At 33.4% G+C, this 27,611-nt stretch overlaps 1 protein-coding gene across 11 annotated transcripts; it reads left to right on the top strand.

Moving 5' to 3' along the window:
* LOC134257795 (transmembrane and coiled-coil domains protein 2-like) lies at positions 1-27,611 on the top strand. Of its 11 annotated transcripts, none has more exons than XM_062740395.1 (16): positions 1-90; positions 8,842-8,954; positions 11,315-11,376; positions 16,518-16,704; positions 17,302-17,485; positions 17,769-18,000; positions 18,360-18,401; positions 20,325-20,369; positions 21,822-21,854; positions 22,056-22,135; positions 22,854-22,917; positions 24,323-24,548; positions 25,237-25,368; positions 25,606-25,695; positions 25,914-26,092; positions 26,359-27,611. In XM_062740395.1, the coding sequence occupies exons 3-16, from the start codon at positions 11,330-11,332 to the stop codon at positions 26,483-26,485; spliced, it is 1,668 nt and encodes a 555-aa protein (XP_062596379.1). In that variant the 5' UTR covers positions 1-90; positions 8,842-8,954; positions 11,315-11,329; the 3' UTR covers positions 26,486-27,611. The 11 variants fall into 11 exon arrangements, with proteins under 11 accessions (XP_062596379.1, XP_062596378.1, XP_062596371.1 ...); XM_062740394.1 differs by having other exon boundaries at positions 22,854-22,929; XM_062740387.1 differs by having other exon boundaries at positions 22,854-22,986.

Raw genomic sequence — 27,611 nt, 5'->3', positions numbered from 1 at the left:
GCATGAGGGCGCTTTCGGGAACACATATCCTGCACTTCCGGTTAATGACGATATGCAGACTGGTGGAGCATGTCAAGTGATTTAAAATAGGTAATGTTAAATGATGTTAACGTAAACAATCGTTTTGTTCCTTTAATGAACTCCCAATCCACAAATATGCACCTAAATCAGTTATAAGTCACGTATTTTCGATCGATTTCGCTTGACATATTTTTGGTTATTGACATTTGCACGACCCTCAGACCGTTAGAGAAAATATATTTCTGTGAGCTGCAGCAATTAAAGAACATGTATGTGTGATTTTGGAAATCTGTTGTTCGTGATGCTGTAAATGGATTGATTTTGGCGTCTGTAATGATTAAATTGTGAGTATTTCTTTCAATCAATTAATAATAACATGAACAGATCCATAAGTCCATGTTGATGTTGACTCAATGAATGTTGAATTTGTAAATAAGTTGCATGGATATTTTGAAAAGATTGTAGTGATGATCAGTTTGAACATAATATCGTGTTTTTATATGCTGCTATAGTAATCAAAGTTACATGTAAATAAAATCACAAGTGAGCAGAGCTTTTGGTATAAAATCAAGTTTGTGAATCTATGACTTCCTGTCACTGATAAGATGTATTACATTGCTTTTTAATCACAAGTGACAAGTTTGTAATTGGATTAAAGATTCCAATGTTGATGTCAATTTCTTCCCTGACAAAGCATGCTAGGTCTTTGACAATCTCTTGATCTTGTTATATTCTTGCCTGCAGTCTATGCACAAAATGTAATTACCATAGCCTTTGAAAAAAATATATTAAGAGCAGTCTTAAGTCTGGTATCTTAAGGCAAAAGCAAAATTTATCCTGGTGAATAATTATTGCAGAGTCTGCTTTGTTTGAAAGCTTGGAATTTCATTTAGGTGAAAATATTGAAATGTAGAGTACTGAGTAGTCGCATGCAGTTATGCAACAAATAAAAAGTGGAAGTGTGTATGGTACGTTATATACTTTATTACTTGATGGAGTTAAAAACACAAAATATGCATGGCAATCTGACAGTCTTATTACATTATAACAAATTTTATCTACATGCAAATTGAAAAATAGACTTATACTGCATACGTTTCATAATGTTACATATAATGAACATGTTGCATGTCATTTTAAAATGTTTACATGACCTTGTATTCAAGGAACTAAAGGCATTAGTTGTTTGTGATATGTAAAATTCAGTACAATACCATAAAAGTACATGATATTTCCAGGATCTGATTTAGAACATTGTAATTCCATATAGCTAGCTATATCCTACTTTTGATAATAATCTATCGTAATACATTCATTTGGTGTGATTGCAAACTTGAGATATTTGTGAAGGGCTTTCATTGGGAATATTACAACATACTGTGACCAAAGCCTATGCATGCAATACATGTGTAAAGATTGTACAGTATGCATATTATACCTGTTAAATAAGAGTATTCTTCATGCAGGCAAAGATATGTGTACTAGTCTGATACATATAAGCTAGATTGAGTTTTTAAATTACAAGCATATTAAAAAGAGGTACCTAGTATAAAGACATTTTATCGTAACCTGGAGGCATGAACAATCCATAATCTATTAACATGGAAAGAAAGTTGTTTTGCTTGAAGAAAAAACTTTCATTAAGTACTTATAGTGTTGTACCAGGTAGGACTGATCAGTGATGTCATATAAAGAAAAAAATTCTAAAACACGACCTGATGTCACTATGTACTGAGCATGGCCTACAGATATTAGAGAAAGACTGAGTCAGATTTTAAGTGGGTAATGAGCTATATAAAAATCTCAGGCGGATACTTTGTTTACATAAATTGATACACAGTGTTTATTTTAACTGGTCAAAATGTTCTTTATGTATCTGGTGAAAGTCCTAAGCTGCTTTAGAGTGTGTTTACCTTTGGCCTGACTGAATTATCTTATGTTCAGAGTGTACATATTTTTTTTTCTTTGTGTGTCAAGTGTGTTAAAGATTGGGGGTTTCTGTGTCATGTCATGTATAATGTATGACATGATTGTGTTGATTTACATTTCAGGTTTTGTGATGCTGCCAGTCCCATTTATTTTGATACAGTATTTCAGTGTAACAATAATGTTCATGAATAAAATTATGTTAACTCAACTGGAGAAGACTTTACAAAAAAGAATCTAATAGCAATGGCGATCAAGGGAGGGACGGCGTGTGCCGGGTGTGCGCCCTGAGCCGCCCTCCCGTTTAAATTTTTTATGGTTGAAATTTTGTGTGGACATGTGTACTACCCTAAATTCGAAGTAAAAACACCTATTTTTTGTTAGAATTTCCTCATTTTTATGAGGGCTTTGCTCTCCCACCAGGGCTTTGCCATTGACCCACTAGGGGCTTCTATGTAGCCATCAGACACCTGAGCTTCTACTGTGCCCTCCCTTTATGAAATTCCTGGATCCGCCACTGAATACATCTGGTACACTGGTACATCTCTCAGGCTCCCTCTCTTCTGATTTGATACACCTGTCACAGTAAACATGGTAGATGCAATCAAATCCAGCAGCTTTTTTATAAGAAATTTGAAGCATTTAATATATTTTTTATAGTGACAGTCATTGTAAAAGGGGACATCTTTTCTCAGTTGTGTGAAGTTATGATCTCTTTAGCACATCCCGAAGTCCTCCATTTTCCTTTATGATTGAATTCATCCCAGGCTTTAATGTATAATGATATGATTTACTTGTAAAAATAATTATCAGCCCTTTCCAACCACCACATTAGAATCATCCACTACAAATTCTGCTACTTTTGTCATGTGTGCAATAATGTATGAATTCTTCAAAAAGATGATTTCAATGGTACTGCAGTTACTGGTATTTATAAGTATTGAACTGTCACCGGTATTAAAAAAAGAACGTACACCAATGATTTTGGCACATTTTGACCCCCTTTTTCCTGTGTGTATTCTAGATTGACACTGTATATATTTTAATGTGTGGTGCTTACCATAAAAGGATTACACTTTGATCTTGGAGGTCCAGTACCACCATCAATAAACTATTAGGTAGTAATTTACACGAGAATAAAGCAATAAAGAAATGATAAATTATCCATCTTTTATTGGTGTTCGCATTATTGACTAGCATCATTTATGCATGTTCCATTAGGCCAGCATTTACATGTAACAGCCAAGCTATAGTTTATGTTAGACAGAATTTGATGAGGTACTGAGGGTTAGTGATCATGGTGATAGTGTACTATTGGTGAGAATTAACTGTAATTGTTATAGTTCTTTGGCCTGTTTTGAGATGTGGATCAAGGATCTTTTGTGAGAGGGAACTGGGAGAGGGGTGGTGGTGGTTATATTAGATGGGAAAGGGCCTGGGTATCTTGAGGTCCTAAGTAGATCAAGGATGTTGTCCTATGGGTTTTTAGTAGGAGCCAAGCCCTGTAAGCCTCTAAGAATTGGCTGTATAAGTATAACTTATTTTGACACCTAAATGAGTGACAGTGTCATCAGACCCAGAAGAAAAACTAAACTGTAGTCTATATAAATATTTGTCTTTATCAGTGGGGTATGTGCCAGAAAAGCCCCATCTGTGTCTTGGCTGGTTTCTGAGTGAATTTTGTATCGATTTGGAGATATCTAATTATTCACTAAAAACAATTTATAGATACATGATTACATGTCCATAAGTTGATTATTTCCTCTGTATTCCATTAATTTATTATTGAACCTGTGTAGGACATATTGCCATAACATTATATAGGAAATGACGAATAAGCCACAGGTTGTCTTGTGGTCAATGTCAAATGGTCATGTTTTAGATGTGATAGATATGTTTAAATTAATATATTGATTACACATGTGAAGCATGATAGAAAGTTGGTCATAAATGTATACCCTAGCTAGCTCTTTCTCTGATTTCACTGCATGCGAATATAAATCTAAAATTTGAAAAATGGGGGAAACATTATTAATAACATCATTTATGTCCATGCTGGGTTTGATGTAAGAAAGTAGGTGGCAAGGGGGAAAACAAGTGCATGTTCTGTGAACAGGTTGAGAGTAAATGCATGAAGATGTGGTTGGAACTTTATTATGTAATTCCTATTCATGTGCTTTACCTGAAGAGGTTTGTACTTGAATGAGATGCAGTATATGACATGATGAAAAAAAACACAAGAATAAATTGGTTTATGGATTTTTTTGTTTTCTTATCTGAAGACATATATTTGAAGACTGACAGCTAATATTAAAGGCAAAGACACCATTAATAAAATGATGAATTTTAAAACATAACAGTACTGGTTTGTGAAAGTTAAATTACTAGGTGACTCAGGTGAGCATTGTGGCCAAGGAGCCTATTGTTTGTTTAGAATACACACTCTCATAGGTTGCACCTGCATACACATGGAAGAATTTAATATTGAAAGAAACATGTTCCTTAGTCTACCAGCATGATCATAAACACACAATTTTTCTTCCTCCTTTTCATTTCCTTATGATTTACTATGAAGTTTAGTTAGCTCTACTGCCGTAGGAATATGTTGGTAGGTATCCAGGAATTTTTTTTTTCTTATTGATTTCTTAGCAAAACGTCCTTGAGGTTGATTAGATGGAGTATTAATTAATTAGGGGCTGATGTGCCTTTATATAAGATTGTTGTGTTTGGATTTTGTGATTTCTTGAACCCTTTTGCCAGTAATGAGTGAAGAGAATGATCGATATTGAGATCATGTTAAGAATCCAATAGCTCATTGATTCCCCGAACTGTACGAGGAAAAAAGTCCGATCATAAGGCGATGATTTTGTCCACCCAATCATGGCTAGTTTATTACCATTCCATTAGAAAAACACCACTCAGAGTAGGGGATTTTTGCATTGCTAAGCTTTAGGAAGCTTTTCATACAATATATAGACAAATCCATAAAGAGGTCTGGAAGGTGTACATGCACTGATGAAATTATTTGTGTTTCTGGGTGTGTATGAGAGGTCTTAAACTTTGACCCATTTCCACCTGGTTTGTTAGGAACCTTGCTTTGCTACAAGTATTGCCTAGACTGAAATATTTCAAATCTAAAACGTGTAAAATGAATGTTTTGTACGCTGGAGTGTTTGATTATTGTATATTGTTGCCTGCAGACTAAGGAATTTTGATCAAGGCTTCACATGTAAACAGTCAGGGTAAATAAGTTGATTAGTAAAGAAAAAAAGAGCAAATATAATGGTATATTGAATCCCGTTAATGTGCATATATACTGTGGTATTTTGGCAAACCTTTACTATTTTAATTATAAATGTCAGTGTTTTAATTACAGTTCCCACAAAATCTTATGCATGCAGAAAACCTTTGCCTTAATAGATATAATTATGTACATGACCATGACCTGGCTCTCTGAAAATGGTCAGGAAAGTTGTGTATACTGAGAAAATGGGCGAAAGTGTCTTCCCCTATCCCCCAAACCCACTTTCAAAATTCGTAATCATTAACGCATCCAAAGTTTAACTGTATAGAGATGCTTCTATGTAGCGTGATGTAGTGATTCTTTCTATTTAATTAGCTTTCAAGATCCAATTAGCAATTGAATTATTGTGATGCTTTATATATTTAATACCAGTAGATCTAACTTTATTCAGTTCATCGACCCAAGAATCCAAAGATAGATCTGGAAAATTTGTCTTCCTGGTTATTCACTGAGTTATGCAATTGTACAGAACCCTGTCAGAGAACTAGTCAACTGACGTTATTAAACTAGCTAAAGGGAAATCTGAAATCAATGGTAATATATAGATGGTTTAGATTGACTGGAAAACCTGAAAGATGTGGTCATGTTAACATGGGATTAAGGGGGAACATGGTTCTTGTCCAAATGGCCATTTTCTGGACATGTTGATAACAGATGTACCTATACATGTACCAATGGTAAAGCCAGCTGTCCAGAGCTCAAGGTAGTCAATGGCAATCAGTTGGAAGTCTCATCTTTTTGCATCAGAAAATTGATGTACACATTATAATACAGTATGAACAATAATCTCACTTTGTGGGTTCGGCAGTAATCAATTTCTGTTTATATACAGTATTAAGCGCACATATGAAGTTAATGTTTGGAATTATAACAAAAGAATGTGTTTTTGTTCATATAGTCTTTGTGTATAAGAGAAAAGGAGATAGGTATTTCAGTTATGATGAACAAAGAATTAAACTTAGCAAAGAAGGTTCTTAGCTTGTACATGATATAATGTGCTTTATTAGAAAGGAATGTTGTTCAAACTGAGAAAAAAAGGAATGTTCATCAAACTGAAATGAAGGAGAAAATGGGATCTCGTAAAAAATGACAGAAAACTCATTTCTGCAGAAATTGAAAGTTGTCACAAGTTATTGAGGATGGAATTCGTGTGTGTTTAATCAGATATTTTATTGATCTAATAACATGAATAACTTCACCTGTACCCCATGGCAAAGAGTGCACAGGTTTTAAACTTTGGGAGATAAATTTTGAAGGTGCAAGTTTAATGCAGGTACCCTATGACGTATGTGAGGGCTCAGAAATAAAGGTATATATTCAGCTATATTGTGTCGTGATAGGTGATTGAATCTCAAACTGGGTTTTTCGTAAGCATATTGATTGCCTGTGTGTTATTTTTAGGAAAAGGAGTATCAGTTTCAATGTAATAATGTGCACCTAATTCTCTGTTATGATTTTAATTTATTGAGATGTAAAGGAATCTTTTGTCAGGATTTTAAATAACTTGAGTGTGTTGGGTACTCCAAACTTTATGAATTTAATATCGTTCTGTCAGCTAAACTCACTGTGACAAAGGCTTGAACTTCGAAAGTTCACAAAATACAAGAGTCATATTGAAACTTGGTGGATATAAATGTGAAAATGCTATTTCATTGGACCCCAGTGCTTATATGGCTTTTCTCATTGAGTGGACAGGTAACCAATTTGCGATGTTTAACTTTGGACAATTATCTTGATGACATTAAATACATTGTAGAAATTTATCACTTTACTATTTGTTAACGATTGATTTTATTTTGTTTATTCAATTTATGACATTAGGGCTGTCCCTCAAAAGGCTGTTAATGCACTTAACTGGGGGGAAATATTAATAGCTTAGAATAGGTATATCGATAATGAATACACAGGAGGCTGTTTATATGCTTGCACTTGATTATTTCCTCAGTTACATTATTGAACTCTATTAAGTGTATTCTTTAAATCATCTTATATCTCAACAGCTGATGCACTATTAACATGATTAAGACTCCCAGACTTTTGTCTGTCCTCTTTAGATCACATTCATAAACAATTCTCGGATTTGTCTGTGATTTATTGTGTGGCGAACTCCTTTTGGTCACTTCTGAACCTCAGTTGTTTGTGTGGGAAGTGTCGGTTCTGCTGTGCCTTTTGAGTTGTGACAGCTTGTGATTTGAGTAAGTTTAGCTCACCTGATCTGGGTTTCACGTGTATGTGTCTGTGTAACAAGGGTCGGGAGGAGAAAAATTATCATTGGACCTGGAATAGAACTGTTAATCTCTGTATTACAAGACATGTGCTCTATTATCAATGAGGTACCCATTTTCTGCAATGCCCACAGTCGCAGTCCAATGCATGACTCCATATTGTAATGCCAACAACTACATTGCTTCTTCTATGTACTATGTTTGCATGCCCTCCAAGACACACAACTAAGATTGTGCTCCTGTCAGGAATCTGCATGTAAATCAAGAGATGGTCAATGGCATCAAATAAAAAAAGAAAGGAGAAAACATTATGACTGGACTGGAATCTAACCCAAAATTCCTGCATTACTGGTACTAGTCAGTGCTCAAACCTGAGTGACTAAGATATCTAGGCTAATATCAAGGGTCTACCAGGGGTCTAGAATTACGCTTGCTCGTGGTGAGTAAAAATTCGTACGGGAAAGTACGATCGTGGGTCTTGCTCACCCGCTCGGGAAAGTAAAAATAAATGAAAGTACTCTTATGTAAAAAAGACTACATAGCCCAAACCAGTATATGTAAAATGGATGTATGTTATTTTAATTAACAGTGGTCTTGAATTGAAAATGAAGTCTGGGACCCCCCCCCTTTCTCTCTCAGTGTTTCATCATTATCCAGACTATAAACAGCATCAAAAGGAAGAAACCACATTTGAGAGTTAAATGAAGATTTTGTAAGGATCTAAGTTGTTTTGATCATTTAACACTAATTTAAGGATAAAAGTCATTACTGGGTTTAAATTGACTCAGGTTTTCATTGGAAGTGCTTAGAGGTCAAATGTCTGAACAAGGCAAGAAAGTTGTCAGTGTTCTTCAAAAGAGTTTGTTCACCTGGTCTGACTGAAATTGGTTTAACATAAACAAGAAATGAAAAACAATTTGTCCAATCAATAGAGAAGGGTAAACTAAAATTACTTCTTATATACACAGAAAGGATAAAGTGTAAGCAAAGAGAATATAATTTGGCTTTTTATGCATCTTTGTTTATTTTGTTTGAAGTTATGTGGTGGAAATTTTCATACTATAGCTATAATCAAAAGTCAGATGACTGTTTTGTTCCAAAAACCGTAAACACTCATAAACCTTACTCAATTTCAACTTAAGTGTGATTGAACCATTTCCAATTACATGATTTACTGTTACAGTGAAATCTTGAACAAAATTCAGTTTGTAATACTGAAAAAGTATGCATACATTTGTGATTGAAAGCATTTGTATAAATTGAAATCATTCTAATCATTTTCCTTTTTCATTATGATTTTTACTGTACATGTACTATTCCACAGTAATTATGGAAATTTGGCTAATTTGAGAAATAAATTTTCAGGATACTACAATGTAGAGGTGGGTAAAAGAGGAATGTTGCAAGGGAGACTACTCTCTTGTGTGCGGCTGACACCAGGGGTCCTTCTACTTCATCTCTAGGTTTCTGAAGATAATGTAAGTAGATGTCCTTAAACACCAAATGTTATCCCCTACCCATGAGTGACTGCTGTACTTTAGCCAGAAAATTCATATACTATGTTATGTACCGGTACATATATATCATAGATTTTTTTTCTCTAATCATTATATTTTATTCCCTTGAGAATTCTGTAGTTATGAATGTTCCAAGTTTGATTAACAGAGCATGAGTTTTTTTATATGGAAGCAAACATATTTATTTACTAACAGTTTTGGTTTTAAAGTTCAATGTAGATCTGATTTTGAATCTCTATCCATATATACAATGTATATATTAAATACTTATATTGTTGTTGTCTAAGTAGATGATGTAAATTCCAAGTGGATTCTAGTAAGTGTTGTAAAAATGTTTCATTCGATCATATAATCTCCTTGATTCTGAGTAAGAATTCTTTTATCAAAATGTAAGTTGCCAGTAGAATTAAAAAAAGCTTCAAATTTGAATTATTTTATAAAAATAATTCTTCTGAAGCTTTGTTCAAACAGTATACTATAGCATTCATATTCCATGAATATTAAAACTACACTGCAACGCTTACAGCTATATAAGGGTCTACTTGTACAATCTGCCAAGCAAAAGATGCAAGATTGCACAGAAATGAAATATTCGCTAGCTGTTATATTTTTCACAGTCTTTAATCTAGACAGAATTCAATTGGGCTGCATTGCCATGTCTGGATTTATAGACTTGTACTCAGGTAAATCATGATAAATCATAGATTTATTTCATTCACCACAATAAAAGACAAAAAACATTGCAGACATCAGCAGAAATTTTGAAATCATAGATTTATTTCATTCTACACAAAAAAATGACAAACACTCGAATTGATCAACATGATTAAAATGTATATATGTTTATACATGTATGTATACAGTAAATACTATATTTTATGAGTATTTGACCAATGTTTGTTTTGTTACTGAAAATGAAATATTTTGTCGCAGTGGTTAAGGCTACTAACAACTAAGTCACTTGGATTGATATGCAAGGGCATTGGGGTCTGAATCCATTGATTATAATTAAGCTTTAAGCTTGGCAAGCTCAAGAGTCTAAAACATACCCATACTTGGGGTTGGGTTGGGTAAAGCTTTTCCCACAATTAACTTTGCAGCTGGCACAATCGACTTTAATATCAAACGGGAAGATGAGTAAACTAACATAAATAACGCTTAAGTCACATGCACTAAAAATAATGCTTGATTCACCAAAGAAGGATATATATACCGATGACAGGTAAGGTCACAGTTGATTAGCCCTGACCTAATTACCTATTGACACTGATCGTAAGATAAAAAACTCTGCCCTGGACAGTATGGGATTATTAAAAATATATATTAAATACAGGCCATTTTAACAATACAAGTCTTAAATTCGGCACAAGTTCAATGACTGTAAGTAATGTTAGTGGTATGATCAGAGGGATTATAGAGTTATTTAAATCGGACGATATCAGCTGATCACCTTGTAAAACTAATTGTACGGCCGCACTCTTCGTGATGTTACCTTTAATTAGGTACCTGAATGACGCAAATTGACCATATGAACATCAAGCTAAATAATAGACATTTTGACCACACTTTGATTAGCTAGATTTTTAGAAGTCAGCAGATAATAGGATACGATTATACCTATGTTGTGTCACATTTCTAAACTTTGGGACTATTTTCCACGTACTGATGATTTTGGGGAGGAAGGACCACTTGCTGGTTGTATAGATGTCATTCTTTATGAAGTGATCGTCCATAATCTTGTATAGATGTTTGATCAAATCATTCAAAGAAAATATAAATCATTTTCAAATGAATTCCCATAGCATATAAGGGAAAACAAAGAATATGACATATATAGGACACAATAGAGTGCACATTTTATAGTGTATTGGTTAATGAATTCTAAACATTTTAGAGTCAGGGGTGAACAACCATCTCAGAACAGTAAAGTTTAGACCAAGCTAGGTGTAAGCTGGATGTCAGCCATACGGGAAGTTAAGTGCAGGGGGGCTTTTGTACTTCTAGGATTAATAATTCACTAAATATGACTCTGCTTCTTTTCTTCATGAAAATTGGCTTCCACAGAGTAGCAAAACATTGCATAATTTGCGCAAAAAAAAAAAATCCCCCTTCAATGAAAAACAATATTGAAAGGGTAGAGCTTTTGAATAATCTTTGAATTTGTACACCTTACAAAATAAAACCTGATTGATTACCCCGAGTGCCTTCCAAGCATGTGAACATTTGATCTTTTATATCTCTGTCCTTCAAAGAGCATCAATGAATTCCAAGGAATGATACCAGGATACTGCTGTATATATATCTAAACCGTTTATTTTTAGTTGTGGTTAATTTTCATGAATTCTGGAAACCTGCCTGGCCGTCGCTTCAGTTTTCCAGTGAGGTATGAGTTCTCTGCCCTTGACTGCTCCCATCTCTCTCTCCTATCCTCTCTCTCTCTCTCTTGCTGCATTGTAGGAATCCTTCATGTCTGCTACTATTTATAAGCACACAAAGGTCAAGGGCTTTTACTGTCACTGTTCATTTAATGTTACGTGTTATGTACTGTTATAATAACTGTTTGTGTTCGTTGCCAATCGCTGGCCTATTGAAACTTAAACTGCTTACTAATGCTGCTAATGCCCGCCCGTATTTAAAGTTCATACTTCCTTTGTATATAGTGAATCCTTAAAGTATATACCCACTACTTGATCATTTTAAATTTGAACTCTGTGTGAAAGGAGCTCCTTATTAATCTGTTCAAGACAGGTAATTTTTTTTGACAGTTAAGTAGAATTTCAAATAGTGATTATAAAACTTTCATAATCACTTACCTATATTGTTTAGACTCTAGTTTAATCATTTGAAAATTTCTTGTTTACTATTGATGTGTGTAGAATTTTCATATACAACCTATTTTGTGTGTCTATACATGTACTTTGAAAAAATTATTTAGCCATATATATATATATATATACTAAGAATGGATGCATATATAAATGCATGTATTAAAAAAATTAATTGAGTGAAACTTCTTTGGCAAATTATAACTTTCAAATGAGTCATAGGACTAAATGATTGCATGGAATCGTGATTGGGTCTGGAATGAATTAGATTAAAGCCTCTTATTTTCATTATCTAATATGATTAAACTTAATATATCCTCTTTTTATCTCCACAAGTTGTCATTTTTTTGTTTTAATAACTATTTTGTTTAATCTCCCTTACAACTAATATTCCTTAAAATTTATTGTTTCAATCATAATTGACTCTTTACACTTGTTTGTATTCTTAATTTTAAAGTGATTAAAAAAAAGACTGTACATACAACTGGATGAAGTAAAAGTTCATTATTACAAACCATGTGTAGATATAAATAAAAGTGAAATTAATGTCAACCTTGTAGATTTATTTCATTACACACAGATGATGTATTACATCAACATTAATAATCACTAAAAATATACATTAATTAAAATGAAGTCACAGTACAAATGAAGAAAGAGCATATACATGTATATATTTTTGTCGACATATTGTATACGTTACATATTTCAATAAACAAATCAAATTTAGTACAAGCTAAAGCAAGTTGTGATGATGCATCATTTTAAGTAAGTTTTTTTTTTTAATATAATTAACACTTTGATAGTATTTTATGATTAATCCACATTTCATTAATTTTTATGACATTAATTAATGATTGTGTTATCAGTTTTGGAACCCATGTACATGCAAGCTTAATGAGTGTTACAGTAAATTAAAGATTTAAGTAACTGTGAATAATAGACCATTGTACTTTAAATACCGGAGGTGCAGCTTTAAGATGAAAGGTGCACCTTAAGAATGGATTGCACCTTAAGTGTTAATCTTTCTATTTAAATGCTTAAACTGATCATTTAGCATTTAGTAGTAGGCAGTTGTGGTTATCCGGTTTGTATATATTAATGTACATGTTGCAAATGTTCTGTTTCTGATGGTATTTTATAGAAAATACATGTACATGTGTACTAGCATGTAGATCATATAGATTTGCTAGACTTATACAAACTGGCTTACATATAGTTTTGTATTTGTTAAAATGCATCATCTTTAGGTCACCTGAGTAACTCAGGTGACCTATTGCTATCCGTTTTCGTCCGTCGTCCATCGTCCGTCGTCCATCGTGTGTCGTGTGTTAACATTTGAACATTTTCAGCTTCTTCTCTGAAACCACTGAACCAATTTCAACCAAATTTGGTATACAGCATCTATGGGTGAAGGGGAACAAAAATTATGAATTTCATGGTCCCTGCCCCCCTGGGGCCTGAGGGGTGGGGCCAAAACCACTAAAATTATTGCAATCTTTAAAATTCTTCTTCTTTACTCCTGGACATCAAGCAAGCAAACTGTTGGCATGAATGTAATGAGCATTGAGTCCTCTACCAAAATTGTGAAATTCATGGCCCTGGGGTCAGGGGTTCTAGTGCTAGGGCGGGGCTACATAGATTATATAGTGAAAATGCATTATTTCTTTGAAAATCTTCTTCTCTGCTCCTGGGTATTAAATAAACTAACTAAGTACATTGTTATGATGAAAGAGAAGGCCTCTTTTAAAATTGTGAATTTTATGGCCCCAGGGTCAGGGGTTCTGGTGTTGGGGCGGGGCTTTATTGATTATATAGTGAAAATGCATTATTTCTTTTAAAATCTTCTTCTCTGCTTCTGGGTATTAAGTAAACTAACTAAGCACATTGTTATGATGAGCAAGAGTGCCTTTTCTAAAATTGTTAATTTTATGGCCCTAGGGTCAGGGGTTCTGGTGTTAGGGCGGGGCTCTATTGATTATATAGTGAAAATGCATTAATTCTTTGAAAATCTTCTTCTCTGCTTCTGGGTATTAAATATACCAACTAAGTACATGATACCCCCCGCATTTAGGTTTGTCACCATGTCCGTCTGTCCGTCTGTCTGTAAGATTTTGTTTACTCAGAAACTATTGATTTGTCTGAAAATTTGTACACATATATTCACCATATGATACCTGATATTTTTAATTTTGATTGGGTTATTATTCTGATTTTACAGGTGTTTTTTCATTTTTATTTTGTGGTTTTGTCTGGACCGTTTCTCAAAAACTATTGCAAGGATTAATCTGAAAATTTGTACACTTATCATTCACCATATGAAGTTGTGCACCTGGAATTTTCAACTCTTTTTGTTCATTTTTCTGCATTTTACAGGTTTTAAAAAAATTCTATTTGACTTGTTCATTTTGGGCTCATGTAGAAGGTTTGAGACATAGAATCTAGAATATCTGTACAAAAACGTGAACTACAGCTTAAAACTACTCATAAAAACTTAAAAAAAGAAACATCATCAAGTGTTAAAAACAGTTTTTACATTGCACAGAAGAATGTAATTTCATTTGTCTCTTGGGATAACACAGTTTTAATGAGTTTGAAGTCTCTTATCAAGCGTGTGTGTGTTATCAAATCTCCAGGGAATAAGGCACAAGAATTAAAGATCTCTCTTCTTTAAATTGTAATTTATTGTCTGTCAAAACACTTCATTACTGGATGACCAAAATGCATTTCAAATTGATATATCAAGATTAATTTGATTTTGTATAATGGTTTTTTTTTTTCAACAATCTGTTTGCAGAGTGACATAACACATAATTGCAATAATTTTTTTTAATGCAGTAATAAAAAAATTAAATGAAAAGATTAAAAAAAAATGTTACAATGGAATTACTGATGTTTCATTTGGTTGCACCTCCGTTTCATTCATTAAGAAACATGATGAGCAATTATATTTCACTGCAAATTTTTGTATTAAAAATTGTGAACATGTCTAGTGTATTTTTGAAACCTTCTCTGCCACATGTCATTACAGTTCTAGTTATGATGAGCAAGAGTACCTCCTATAAAATTGTTAATTTTATAGCCCCAGGGTCAGGGGTTCAGGTGTTAGGGCAGGGCTGTGTTGGTTATTTAGTAAAAATGCATTAATTCTTTGAAAGTGTTTTCCTTTGCTTCTGGGTTTTTTGCCAATGATCCAGATATATATATTTATGATGAAGGAAGGTGTATCTAGCAAAGTGGGTTTTTTTTTATGTTTCAAGATCTTACATAGTCTGAAAATAAATTAATGCTTTGAAATCTGCTCTTTGGTATTGATCAACTATTTTATGATAAAATTTGCAAAATTTTGAAATATATAGCCCCTGGGTCAGTGGTACCTTTGGTGTGAACAACTGGTTATAAAGTGGAAGTGCATTTTCTCTTTGTTACTCTGATCTACCTCTTGGTATTAAGTAAATAGAGTAAGCATGCTAAGTTAATAATTATGATAAGCAATGGTGCCTCTTTCTTAATTGTGAATTTTATTGCCTCTGGTTTAAAACACGAACCAAATTTAATTTTTTGCAAGTTGTTACACAATACTCAGGTGACCTATAAGGCCCGTGGGCCTCTTGTTTACGTAGAATATTCAGATTGATACAATTGTATCTAAGCATGAATGAAATGTTCAATATTTGTTCCTGTATGCATGTGGATTAGGCATGCATCCTTTTGTACTTATAGTTTATATATATTTTCATATGTTGAATACATGTAGACAAAAATATAAAGCTTTAATATAGATATAGGCATAGTACATGTACTAGATATGAAACAGAATGTTCTGTGCATGACCTCATGGTTTGTCATGTAATATTTGATGGATAATTATATATTATATACATATGTTTTTATATAATTATTTTCTATTATGATTAATAAGTAATTACCAGTCATCAAAATAAAATTATCACATTACTTGACCATCAAATTTTTAACATTTTTAAAAGAACTTTCTTTTTTCAGCCTTTTTAGTCAATATTTTCAAATGTTAATACTTTTAAGAACTGCCTTAATTATTAAATTTACTGGTGGCAAAGCCACATTTTCTCTTATTAACTGAATAATTTATATCCTTGCATTGTTTAAGATCTAGGCAAATGACAAAATTGTAACATTTGTTTCTATTCCATGACCTCATTTAGTGCACAGTGATACATTATAGATAAGTTTTTGTTTGTTTTTTTTTAATTTCTGAATGGCATAAGGTTGGTCTATATTTGATTGTGTCTCTGCATAATTAAAATTCCTTGGCCACATTAATTCAACAAAAGTAGTATCATGAGAAAATAAAAAAGGTTTTGTAATGTAGCGTAAAAATTTTTGTAGCATCAAAATAAAATTATCACATTACTTGACCTAAATATTTGCCTTCATTCTTCAGTTTACTAGCATAAAATTTACTTTGTTTTCTATTATGTATTCAGAAGGATGTATCTTAAAGGTGTGGCTTAATATGATCTATATGTTTACCTTACATTCCTTTTACATTGTATGTCTTAAGCCTTTTTTTCCATAATTGTGGGGTTTTTTTTCTTAGCTGCCATTTACTCTTGGAAAAAAAACTGTATCGGCAGGTTTCTGTCAAGTGCCCATGTGAATCATGAGAAACAATAAGTGGATCCTTTAATATGACAGTGTCAAATTGGATTATTTGCAGGAAAAAGTCTGAAGCAAGTAAAACAGTGAAGAGCATCAAGAAAATCGCTGCTGGAAAGAGCCCCAATCTGCCCAAGAAAGAAGCGTCCCCTCCGGAGAATGCGGGAACCAAGCCTCGGTCCGGGTCTTACAATCTGATGCCAGCATCCGACGACCAGATGGTGCGCAGCAACGAGGATTTAGAGAGTGTATGTACACGTGTAAAATAAGTCCGAAATATCTGACATTTTCTGGGATTTTTGTAAGAATTTAAATTTTTTTTTGACGGGAAAACTTCTGACTAGTGTGAAATACTTGTTTGTGTTTGTAAAGTCTTGGTACTGTTTGCACAGTTTTATATTTTTATCAGGTAATAATGATATATTGTCAGATTTCATTATCTCAACATTGATGAGACCAAGAAAAATATACACTGTATTGGGCTAATCTAGCTATGGAGGATAAAATAATATTGAAAAGCAATTACATTCATTGCTAATTCATGAACAGTACCAATTACGACTTTAAATTTTTGACTTGATTATTAATCATTATTTGACTCATTATAAATTGACTAAAGTATTCAAGATAAAAGTGTTGGAGATCTATTTGAAAAGCAATTACATAATAATCACTAGTTCATTACTAATTCTTGAACAGTACCAGATATACAATATATAGCTTAAAAGTAGAATGACATTTTTGCCACTTTTTGCTACTCAGTTCTTAAGGACATCCTTAAGGACAATCCTGATAAGTGACCTTACCATGATTTATTAATGATTCTTTGATTTGTGGACCCCCAGGTTGAGGTGAGCAGTAGGGAGAATGGCAGTAGTGGGGACGGGGCCCTGGATGACATCGACGGAGATGTCGCCACGGGGACAGACGTCTCTGACCCCCAGAGGACGAAGGCGGCCATCGAACACTATCAGAGCAAGGTGAACAAGACCATGGAGCAAATCAAGGCCGAACAGGCAGCCAAGGAAGGTAACTCTTACAGGAAGCTAGAGATTTTAATCAAAAAATGTTTAGACCGAATGAGGTTAAATGTACCAGCATTAAATTTCTTGTAAGGCAATGAGCTTACATACATGATTAAAGTATCTTCTTTTGCCATTATTATTTATTGTTAGATTTAATATTGGAAAGATGTTTTTTCAATCTGAAGAAGAATTGGAAAATGAGACATATTGAATATGAAGAAATGTATTTCATATATAGTGTATTATAAATAAAATAAAGTTTTCAAAGTAAAGTTAATGTATTGTAGAAAATGTCAATGAATACTTGAGGTTGGCTAGCAGTGCCAGTGCAGACAAGCAACAGCTAGCCAGAATCAAGGCAGTATTTGAGAAGAAAAATCAGAAATCCACACAAAGCATCAGTACCTTACAGAAAAAGCTAGAGGGTTACACCAAACGAATCGAGGACATTCAAACCTCGGGGGTCACAGGTCACAAAAAGGCCAAGGAAGTGCTCAGCGACATGGGTCATGGCCTCAAGTAAGTAATAAAAACGCTGGAATGACTGGTGTGCATATAGTGATTGAATCGTGAAAGCACATTTAACATTTTGGGAAGATTGAACTTAGAATTTAATATACAGCCTATCTGCTTTAATATTTAACATTTATAGTGGTACCCCATAGGTGATCTTAAATAGAAAACTGCAGATTTTTTGTTAATTTTGATCAGCATCTTCAAGATTAATTGTTACTTGAAGATATACAGTTTGCAACATTAATTGCATGTACTTGAAAATTTATCTGGATTTTTTTCCAAGATATTAATATGAGTGAAAGAAATTTTCAGATGTTAGTCATTTTAATAAAAGTGTAATATTTTGATTCTAAAAATGGCAGATCTCGTCTCGCAGTTGGTAAAGATAAAAGCAAGACAAAGGGGTAAACATGCATGCTAGCTTCTGTGGTTGGATGCATCAGCTGTTGGATTTTTCGTCTTTTTTTTTTTTTTTTTAAAGATTTAAAAAAAAAATTTTCCTGATCCTGACAAGGAGCACAAAATTGTAAGGGTTCTGACCGGTCATGCTTAAAGATTTGTTTTTTGACTCCTTTATGGCACCTGATCCCACCTCTGATGTTTGTAATCAATCGTCCATGTTTGCTTTGCTCTTATTTTGTATTGTTTTATGGACTTTGAGAAAATGAATTTTGTTCATGAAACAGCAAAAAAATATCAGTCCTTTTGATTTAAATATACTAGGTTTCCAAATTTTCCTTAAATGGCAAGATATTTATAAGCAAAAAAAAATGTGCAAAAATTGGAGTTTTGTGTGATGATGTTATTTTTGCAAGCTGGTGGTCTCACACAAATAGGCTGAAATAAATATCTAACAAGGAGAAAAATGCTATGTTTATTTGCATGTATGTTGTTGTTCTTGAATAATGATTGTAAAAGGATTTGGGAAGTATGTACTGTTACCAGGGTTGATACAAGTGGGATGCTCTCAGCACCCCCCCCCCCCCCCCCAACACCAAAACAGAAAAAAAGAATAATGTATCAAAGATTGTTTTCACTGTCATTCATGAATGTAATAATTAAAATGTAAACTACAGTGCCAAAATTTATATGTCAAAAGCTACTGATTTCCTACTTTTAAAAGCAGATGGGATCTTTAATTGTTCCCAGGCCTACAAAAGACATTGCCCTTGATCTGCTTATGGAAGTCAAGGATATATATTGCCATGTAACAAAGCACCTGACCTATTAAGACAAGATCCTGGATCCACGTCTGGTAACAGCACAATGGTTAGGGAATATATAGCTTCAAAATCATTTGTATAAAGTTGTGCAATAACATTTACTAGATCTTAAACAACTTTTTTTTAACCATTTAATTAACCATCCATCAAAATGATACTAGTATTACAATTGAGATTGAGATTTTCTAAAGATGATCAAATTTAAATGTTTTAACTTGGTGAAGTTTGTCACTGCTTTGCATAATATATGTAGATAAGTAGATAAAATAATATTTTTTTAAAATAATTTTTAAAAAAGTACCATTAAACTTACGAGCATCCCCACAGAAGCTTGTCAGTAGTTTCTACCTCTCTCAAAAACTTTAAATTTACACACAAACTCTACAAATCACACTGTAGAAATTAAATGTATGTGTATTTTATGACACCACATATCTATGGAAGTTTCTGTGCTGCATGGATTTTGAATTTACATTTGAATTTGTTTTGTTTTGTTTATTCAGATTGTATGTTATTTATTAGGTAGTGAGAGAACCTTAGATTAAATACTTGTTTGATTTTTGGTCATACAAATGTTTTGTTTTCTTATTAATGTTCATTCAAGTTCAGGTGTTTACTTAGATTATCTTGCTTGAACAAATGTCTACACTTCTCATACTTTGAACAGAAAAAGGGGGATGGGGAGCATGGGAATCTACTTTCCTTTTGAAACATTTCTCAAGTTGGAAGAAAGAAATTTTAACCAACACTCATCAAAAAATTGTGATATTAACAAAAAGATTGAGCCGCATTGTGCTTCTTTGTTTACTATAGCCAGTAAAAGTTGTATACGCTAGGATGATATTAGATGCAATGAAAAAGGAAAATAGAAATTTACTTTGTTACTCTTTTAATACAAGATTTAAGTATATGTAATGTAAAATGAAATACATAAGATATCAAATAAGCTTGAAAAAAAGGAAAAAGAAGAAGGAAGGATAAAAACTAGCTGATACATCGTAGGATGTTGAAAGAGATAAATTAGATGTTAGTTGTTGATAAAGATAAGTTAGATGTTGTGTTGTTGATAGTGACTGTCGTTGAATAGCCGTTTGTTTTCTACAGAGGTGTTGGTGCCAACATCGTGGATGGTATCACAGGATTCTCGGGGTAGGTCTTAGTGTCCGTAGCATGATATTGTTCAGCCTTGACCTTAAAACCTTTCGGGTCCCTTTTTTGTTGTGGGTATTTTGTAGCTATATTGATGAGTTGACTGTTTTCTAATCCTAGATTTTTGCCTTGTGTTTTGCTTTCCGAAATTAGATCTAGGAAATTGGGTAATTTGATAACATAGTAGTTACATAGATAAAAAAAGAGAGAGAACATAATTTGCAGGTTGCATCATCCTTCATCTATCTTGTAGATACACAGAGACTGAGCATATTCACATTATTGTACTTCTGCATCAAAAAGAGTCTGGCTTGAACAATTTGCCTTTTTTTTCATCCGAACTATAGAAAAATTGGCTTATTATAGATCTATCTTTTTTTTAGCAAGAGATATGGATATGGATATAGTCAATGTCTGTTTATAGAAACATGACATGTAGTTAATAACATTTGTGTGTTGCATAAATCTGTTTCTTTCGTTGCCTTTGTTTGCCTATGCCACTGTTTTACTTTTTATACCCCCCGCAAACGAAGTTTGGGGGGGGTATATAGGAATCACCTTGTCCGTCTGTCCGTCTGTCCAGCTGTCCGTCTGTCCGTCCGTCCGTCTGTCCGTCTGTCTGTGCAATCGTGTCCGGTTCATATCTTTCTTACAGAGGGACATTTTACTACTCCACACTAAGATTGCTCATGACCTAAGGGTGTGTCATGACCTTGACCAAAGGTCATTAAGTTCAAGGTCACTGGAAGAAAAATTTCATAATTCGTGTCCGGTCCATATCTTTCTTATGGATAAACTTGGTAGGTTCTCATTTCACACAAAGATTGCCCATGACCCAAGGGTATGTCATGACCTTGACCCAAGGTCATTTGGGGAAGTTCAAGGTCACTGGTAGAAAAATTTCAGAATTCGTGTCCGGTCCACATCTTTCTTATGCATGAACTTGGTAGGTTCTCATTTCACACAAAGATTGCCCATGACCCAAGGGTGTGTCATGACCTTGACCCAAGGTCATTTGGGGAAGTTCAAGGTGACTGGTAGAAAAATTTCATAATTCGTGTCTGGTCCATATCTGTTTGGATAAACTTGGTATTTTTTCACTGAAAGATTATGACCCAAGGGTGTGTCATGACCTTGACCCAAGGTTTTTGGGGAAGTTCAAGGTCACTGGAATAAGAATTTCATAATTTGTTTTTGATACATATCTTTATTATGGAAAAACTGACTTCTGAAAAACCCAGCGGGGGGTATTTTGTCCCGTTTGGACAGTTCTAGTTATTTTTAACATTAATAACTTTTAAATTTAACTCTAACCAGTTTTAATTAGAATTAGAACTAGCTGATTTAACACATTAAAAAAAAATAATATGGAATACCACATGAACATGTTTATAAAGAAGTGTTACTTGTTTTTATCTTTTATTCTCAAAATCTTTTCTTTTTTATTTTTAGGGGTGTTGTTGGCAACATAAAAGGAGCCAAAGAGTAAGTTGTTTTTAATATTTTTTCAGATTCTAATTTATTTGAAAAATATGTTTATATTTTATGTTTAATTTGATGTTTAATTTTTGTTCATGGGAAACCCTTATTCAAATTGTAATTTAAATCTGTATGAAAAGAAATATATTTTACACACCCTATTCTAGGTACTTTTTGAGAAAGTTAAATCTTTCTTTTCTTTTACAGCACAGTGATGGCAAAGCCTAAAGAATTTGCTCACTTAATCAAGAATAAGTTTGGGAGTGCTGACAACATAAATCAAATGAGTAAGTAATTTGGTTAACTATAAAGAATATTTCATTAACACTGCATGGTTATGGTTACTTTATGAACTTTCCTAAATGATGGATTTATCAGACAGGAAGCTTCTGCTAAGTTGAAGTCCTCTTTTTTATCAGCTACGAAATAGATAATTGATATCACGTAAAAACTGTCATGTTTTTAATGTCCTTGAAGATAAGAAATTTTTTTCTCTGTTTTCATTTATCAGCATTGTTTTAAAAAAATTTCTGAGAGAAAAGGCACATTAATATTCGTAGAATGTGGTACTTTCTGCCCATGTAAAAAGAAAGCATAGCTATTGGTTTTCATTAATGGAACATGCAGATATGAAATCCAAGCCATTAATTTAATCAATACACATTTCTGGCTATAAATACCAATGATTAATTCTGATGAAGCAAATGTAATTGAATTCCAACCACCAGCTGGAAATCAGAGCTAATGAAAATTATGTTTTTCTCTTCTGTTCTGCTAATCAGATAGATATCTCATTACCTGGCATGTTTCTGTGACAGAGTTATAGAAGTGCAATTTTGATAACATATTTGATTTATATATGCATTTTTAGATGTGTGTAGGTGTAATTGTACATGAAAAAAAATTATGGTCTTTATAAAAAATTTGAATCTCAGAATTGAAATTGATTTCAAAACTGTACCATTTTACCAGGAGTAGTAATATTTTGTATGTTTTTTTTTCCAGAATCCCTGGATGATGCTGGGGGAATGGAGGGGGAAAAGCCACAGGGGGGCACCCTGCCCGCGAGGTATCTTAGTGGGTACATGTCTCTTCCTGCTTCTTCACAAACAAAAGAAGACACAATCAATGACAAAAAGTGATTAACCTAATTAAATAATTATACGCATTTATCCCTGCGTGGCATTACATAATCATGTGTGCAGTATGATTTTCTTTTTATGATTTTGTCTTCTTTTTGATTTTATAATAATGACATTTTTGAATCATTTTGTTTAATGCATGATTGAGTGGTCTTGGACCAACTAGTAGTGCAAGTTGTATGTAATATGCAGACTTCTTCAAGCTTTCTACAAATTATAACATCTGTAATCTCATAGATGTGCCTGAGAATTGCATGCAAAAAGCTTTTTTTTCTAATAGTGACTGATTCTTTGATGTGCTTCTTCAATATACATGTATATAGGTTTTTATACAATTATTCTCCTTTGTGCCTGTAAAAAAATATCCAGCTAGGAAAATATGCATGTATTAACTGCATGTTTACTATGGTGAAAGGGATACTGGTAATAAAAGTGCATGTGTTTGGGGGTAGGTTTCTGCAATAATTGGGGATGGTATCTGCCAACAGAGTTATTGCATGTCCTAATCACAGATCACCCACATTTCTCTGTCCAAAGAAGCAGGAATATGTTTGTGTTGAGTCTATGTAAATTTTGTTGTCATTGTCTAAATACACAGTAGTATGCACTGATTTTAGTTGACTCCTGAGTTTGATTTTAGTTGCAAAGTACATGCACTTGTTAGGTGCAAATATTCACCTATGAATGGCTTATCATAAAGTGTAACTTGATTCTTAACACATTAGATTGCACTAGTAGAATCACAGGTGGGGCCAATGCATTATGAAAGATAGGCAATACATAAGAATTCCTTGATATGTGTTACATGTATTTACAATTTTTCCACTTTTACAATTAATAACAGGTATAGAAAGATAACCTTTAATAACCCACCTCCACAAAATCTGGCAATATTATACAACAAAATAGATTATCAATCTCTGATGCATTATGAAGTGGTCAGTTATTGGTATAATATCTTGATGTAATTTTAGCTCTAAAGGGTTTTTGATTCACTCCTTTTTCCCCTCCAAAAAGTGTGGGAAAATATATACCATAATACTGGGTACCTGGCTTATAAAGGCTACTAATATTAAGGATGTACTTTCAAATTTATGCATCCACATTTTCGAAGATATACATTCTTTTAAAAAATATCCTCACTTAAAACAAGCACTAGAACATCACAATGTACACATTTAGTACAATTTATTAAATATCCATAATCAAATTAGGAATGCACTTACAAATATAATAATCCTAAAATAAGGATGCACATATAGTTGTAAATACTCATACCTGAAGGAAATTCTTTCGTTAATTCTTACTATGTATTGATTTTTTTTCCCCCAGTTTTAAGTATCCGTCAGAGGACGACAACTCCAGTATCCTGTCAGGCTCTAACCTGGAGTACCAGAGCAGCCCCATGTCTAACTCCCAGAACACCTCACAACAGTTTGTGGGGCTTACCCAGGCTGCACTGGAACCCATCTTACAGGAAGTGGAGGTCCTCCGAGAAACGAACAAAAGTCTGGCGGAGACTGTGTCCAGATTGACAGAGGAACTGGATCACTGCAAGGTAGAGTACTGAAAGGGCAAGAGAGAAAAGCAGAGTGACTGCTAATGAAGCCAATGTTGTTCATATCTTTGACAAAAAGTTTTGTTGGTGTAGTGGAGATGCATCGTCTCAAGCCACGGTCTGGAGTCCGCATATATAAGCTCTCTCCTACCCGTGGCTGCTTCAAAACAAAAAGTGTTATATGATATTTACGCCTCTCTATTGTGACGTCATTCAATCAGTGGCAAGTTTTTTTCCATCGCAATCGATAAAGGTCTATACACAATTGTATTTCCTATACTGCGATTGGATATTGAAAGGTCAGAAAAAGTTCATCATCCAACTATGCTTTATTTGCATTTGTATAACAATATTTTAATGAGCAATAGTTTTATTAAATGACGGCCATATAAGATATATACATTTTGGCAGTGGTTTGCGATGATGGTAGAGATGATACTAAACAACATACATGTAGTTGTTCAAGACATTTTGTTCATTCAATGGACAATTTTTTTTCATATATATAAAGGTTTATACAAATTGTTTTTAGTAATGAATATTTGGAATAGAAACACTTTGTTTGGTTTAAAGACAGGGTATATCTTACATTATCTATTTAGATGTGTAATAAGAACTTGCATGTTATGTTAAGAACAGTGGTTGTTGAATCGGCATCTAAACCTGCTACATTTTGTCCAATTTACAGAGATGGCATAATACTGAGGTGAGTGCACTCAGACAGACTCTGGATGAGGAACGATTTAAGTACGAGCGACTGGAGGAGCAGATGAATGACATGACTGAGCTAAATCAGAACGAGTTCTCCAACCTCAGACAGGTCAGTTATACCCAGTGTCTCTCTTGTAATGTTCGTTTCAGTGAAATATCTCTGAATCATTTTATAAACTTGAAAAATTCTGACATGTTGGAAAGAAATATTTGCGCTAAATATCAAAAGTTGATGCTTGTATCCATTAAGTAGCAGACATACAGAAGAGATTTCTAAAAATGTTGTTTTGGGAATAAATGATGGTGGATGTGCTTTGTGCTGTAATATCTGTTTATATTGTTGTAGGACATATCAAGTATGGAGGAGAAGATAGAGTATCGTCTGGACGAGAGAACCACAGATCTACAGGATAATGTGGAAAATTGTCAGACCAGGGTACGTACACTAGATGTCTAACAAAAACTGAGGATGGCACATCTTCGTCAAAAATATGTTCAGGGTAAAAAATGTTGTGGATAGATAAATCCACTTGTCATATCTTCTCTAAGAATTGTCAAATGAATCATGATTATTTTTTTAACGAAGGGCAAATTCACAAGTACATTAAATTTTGCAATTTTTAAAAAAAGTGACCTTGACATTTGTGATTTCAGATCTCCAAGATGGAGCTGCAGCAGCAACAGCAGCAGATAATCTCCATGGAGATGGTGGAGAACGTCACATTTCGTACACTCCTTACCAAGCTGATCAACGTCGTGTTGGCCATCGTGGCCGTCGTCCTAGTTATTGTCTCTACAGCCGCCAATCTCATCGCTCCATTTCTTACCACAAGGTCAAATGTCAACCCATTTATTAGCCAATTTGATTGCATCATAAACTGTAAAAGAATATTACAATTTTATTTCAAGTTGACAAAAGAGAATAAATAATTTTTAAATTGGTTCAATCAAGTGTGTGCAAAAAATGATTTCCCCAGATGGTGAAAGTTTCTCTTCAGTTACAATCATTTAGATGTAAAATTTGAATTTTAAAAAAGGTATGCTGAAAAATTTTGAATTTGCTTTTTTAAGTGATTTTTATTTTTTTTATATTTTCCAGGGCTCGTATCCTGTCTAGTGCAATCCTAGTTATGGCCATTATATTGGTGGGTCGTGACTGGGAGAGACTTGTGCATTGTTTGAACAGTATATGGCAGTATGTGTATGAGTCTCGGCCTTTCCGATGATAGTGGTTGGACTTAATTTGTCATGGCTACACACTTCGTACAGCACCACTGCTTGTGACCTTGTCACTGTTTCTGAAGATTGCAGAGGGTGATGGTGTTTTAAAGGGAGAGAAAAAAAAAATTGCTCGAGTGATTTAAATATTGTGTATGTTTATGGACGTGATATACTTTTAAGCACAGCTGATGAATAGAAATATCTGATATAGGTTTGAGATGATTTTTTTTCTGATGTGTGTGTCGGTACATTTTTATGTTTTATTTCTGACATGTACTTTTCGGGAGGAAAACCCAATGCCAAATTATTGAAATCCTCCCATGTACGTGTTTGTTGCCATAATCTTAGTGCATATGTGTATATATACATAGACTAGTGAGTGTCTTTCAAAACCTTTTAGTCAAAATGAGAGTGCAACATGGTATAAAAGTGCTTTGAAATGTCATACCTTTTTTTCAAAGTGAGTGTATACAAATTGAGGTTTTTGGATAAAAAGGAACAATTGACCAGTTGCCATGACATAGAAGCAATGCAGTGTTGCAGTATTATCCATGTATCATTGTTGTGTGTAACATGTCATGCTTGCTTCTCTCATAGAGAGCTGAAGAAAGATGTGTTGAAAGATTTGATTGGCCAGTGATAGAAGTGCTTCATTAATTGATTGGTCATTTGTGGCTTTTGCTCTTTGTGATTAAAGATATAAGTTGTCATTTTATTGGCCAGTTAATTAGAAGTTTATCAAATGAATAGTTGATTTTTTTTTTTTATAGTTTTATTGAGATTACTTTGGTTAATTAGAGAAATATGAAAATGTGAAAATTATTTTGTTTATTTCTTACATGAGAGAAATGAAGGGTAAAATTTTCTAAGTTGTTCTAAAGTGCTCTGACCAAAAGTACTGTTTCTAAGCATATTTGTTTTTGCAATATAAAAACTAATTTTCTTATAGAATTTGCTATGAAAATTAAAAATAGTTCATTTATTGGATGAATATTTGTACATTAGTTTATTTTGAAATGCAAAAAGGAAAATTTCTTTGTCAAGAAAACTTTTTAATTTTGACTACATCACATACACACACACAAAAAAACACACACACACACACACAAATTCAGTTTCTTATATTGTATT

The sequence above is a fragment of the Saccostrea cucullata genome, unplaced genomic scaffold (assembly GCF_032062105.1).
Source record: "Saccostrea cucullata isolate Sc308-1 unplaced genomic scaffold, CSIRO_AGI_Scuc_v1 ctg2743, whole genome shotgun sequence".
In the NCBI taxonomy this organism is placed as follows: Eukaryota; Metazoa; Mollusca; class Bivalvia; order Ostreida; family Ostreidae; genus Saccostrea; species Saccostrea cuccullata.
The sequence above is the reverse complement of the archived record's forward strand: the minus strand, read 5'-3'. Positions and strand labels throughout refer to the sequence as shown.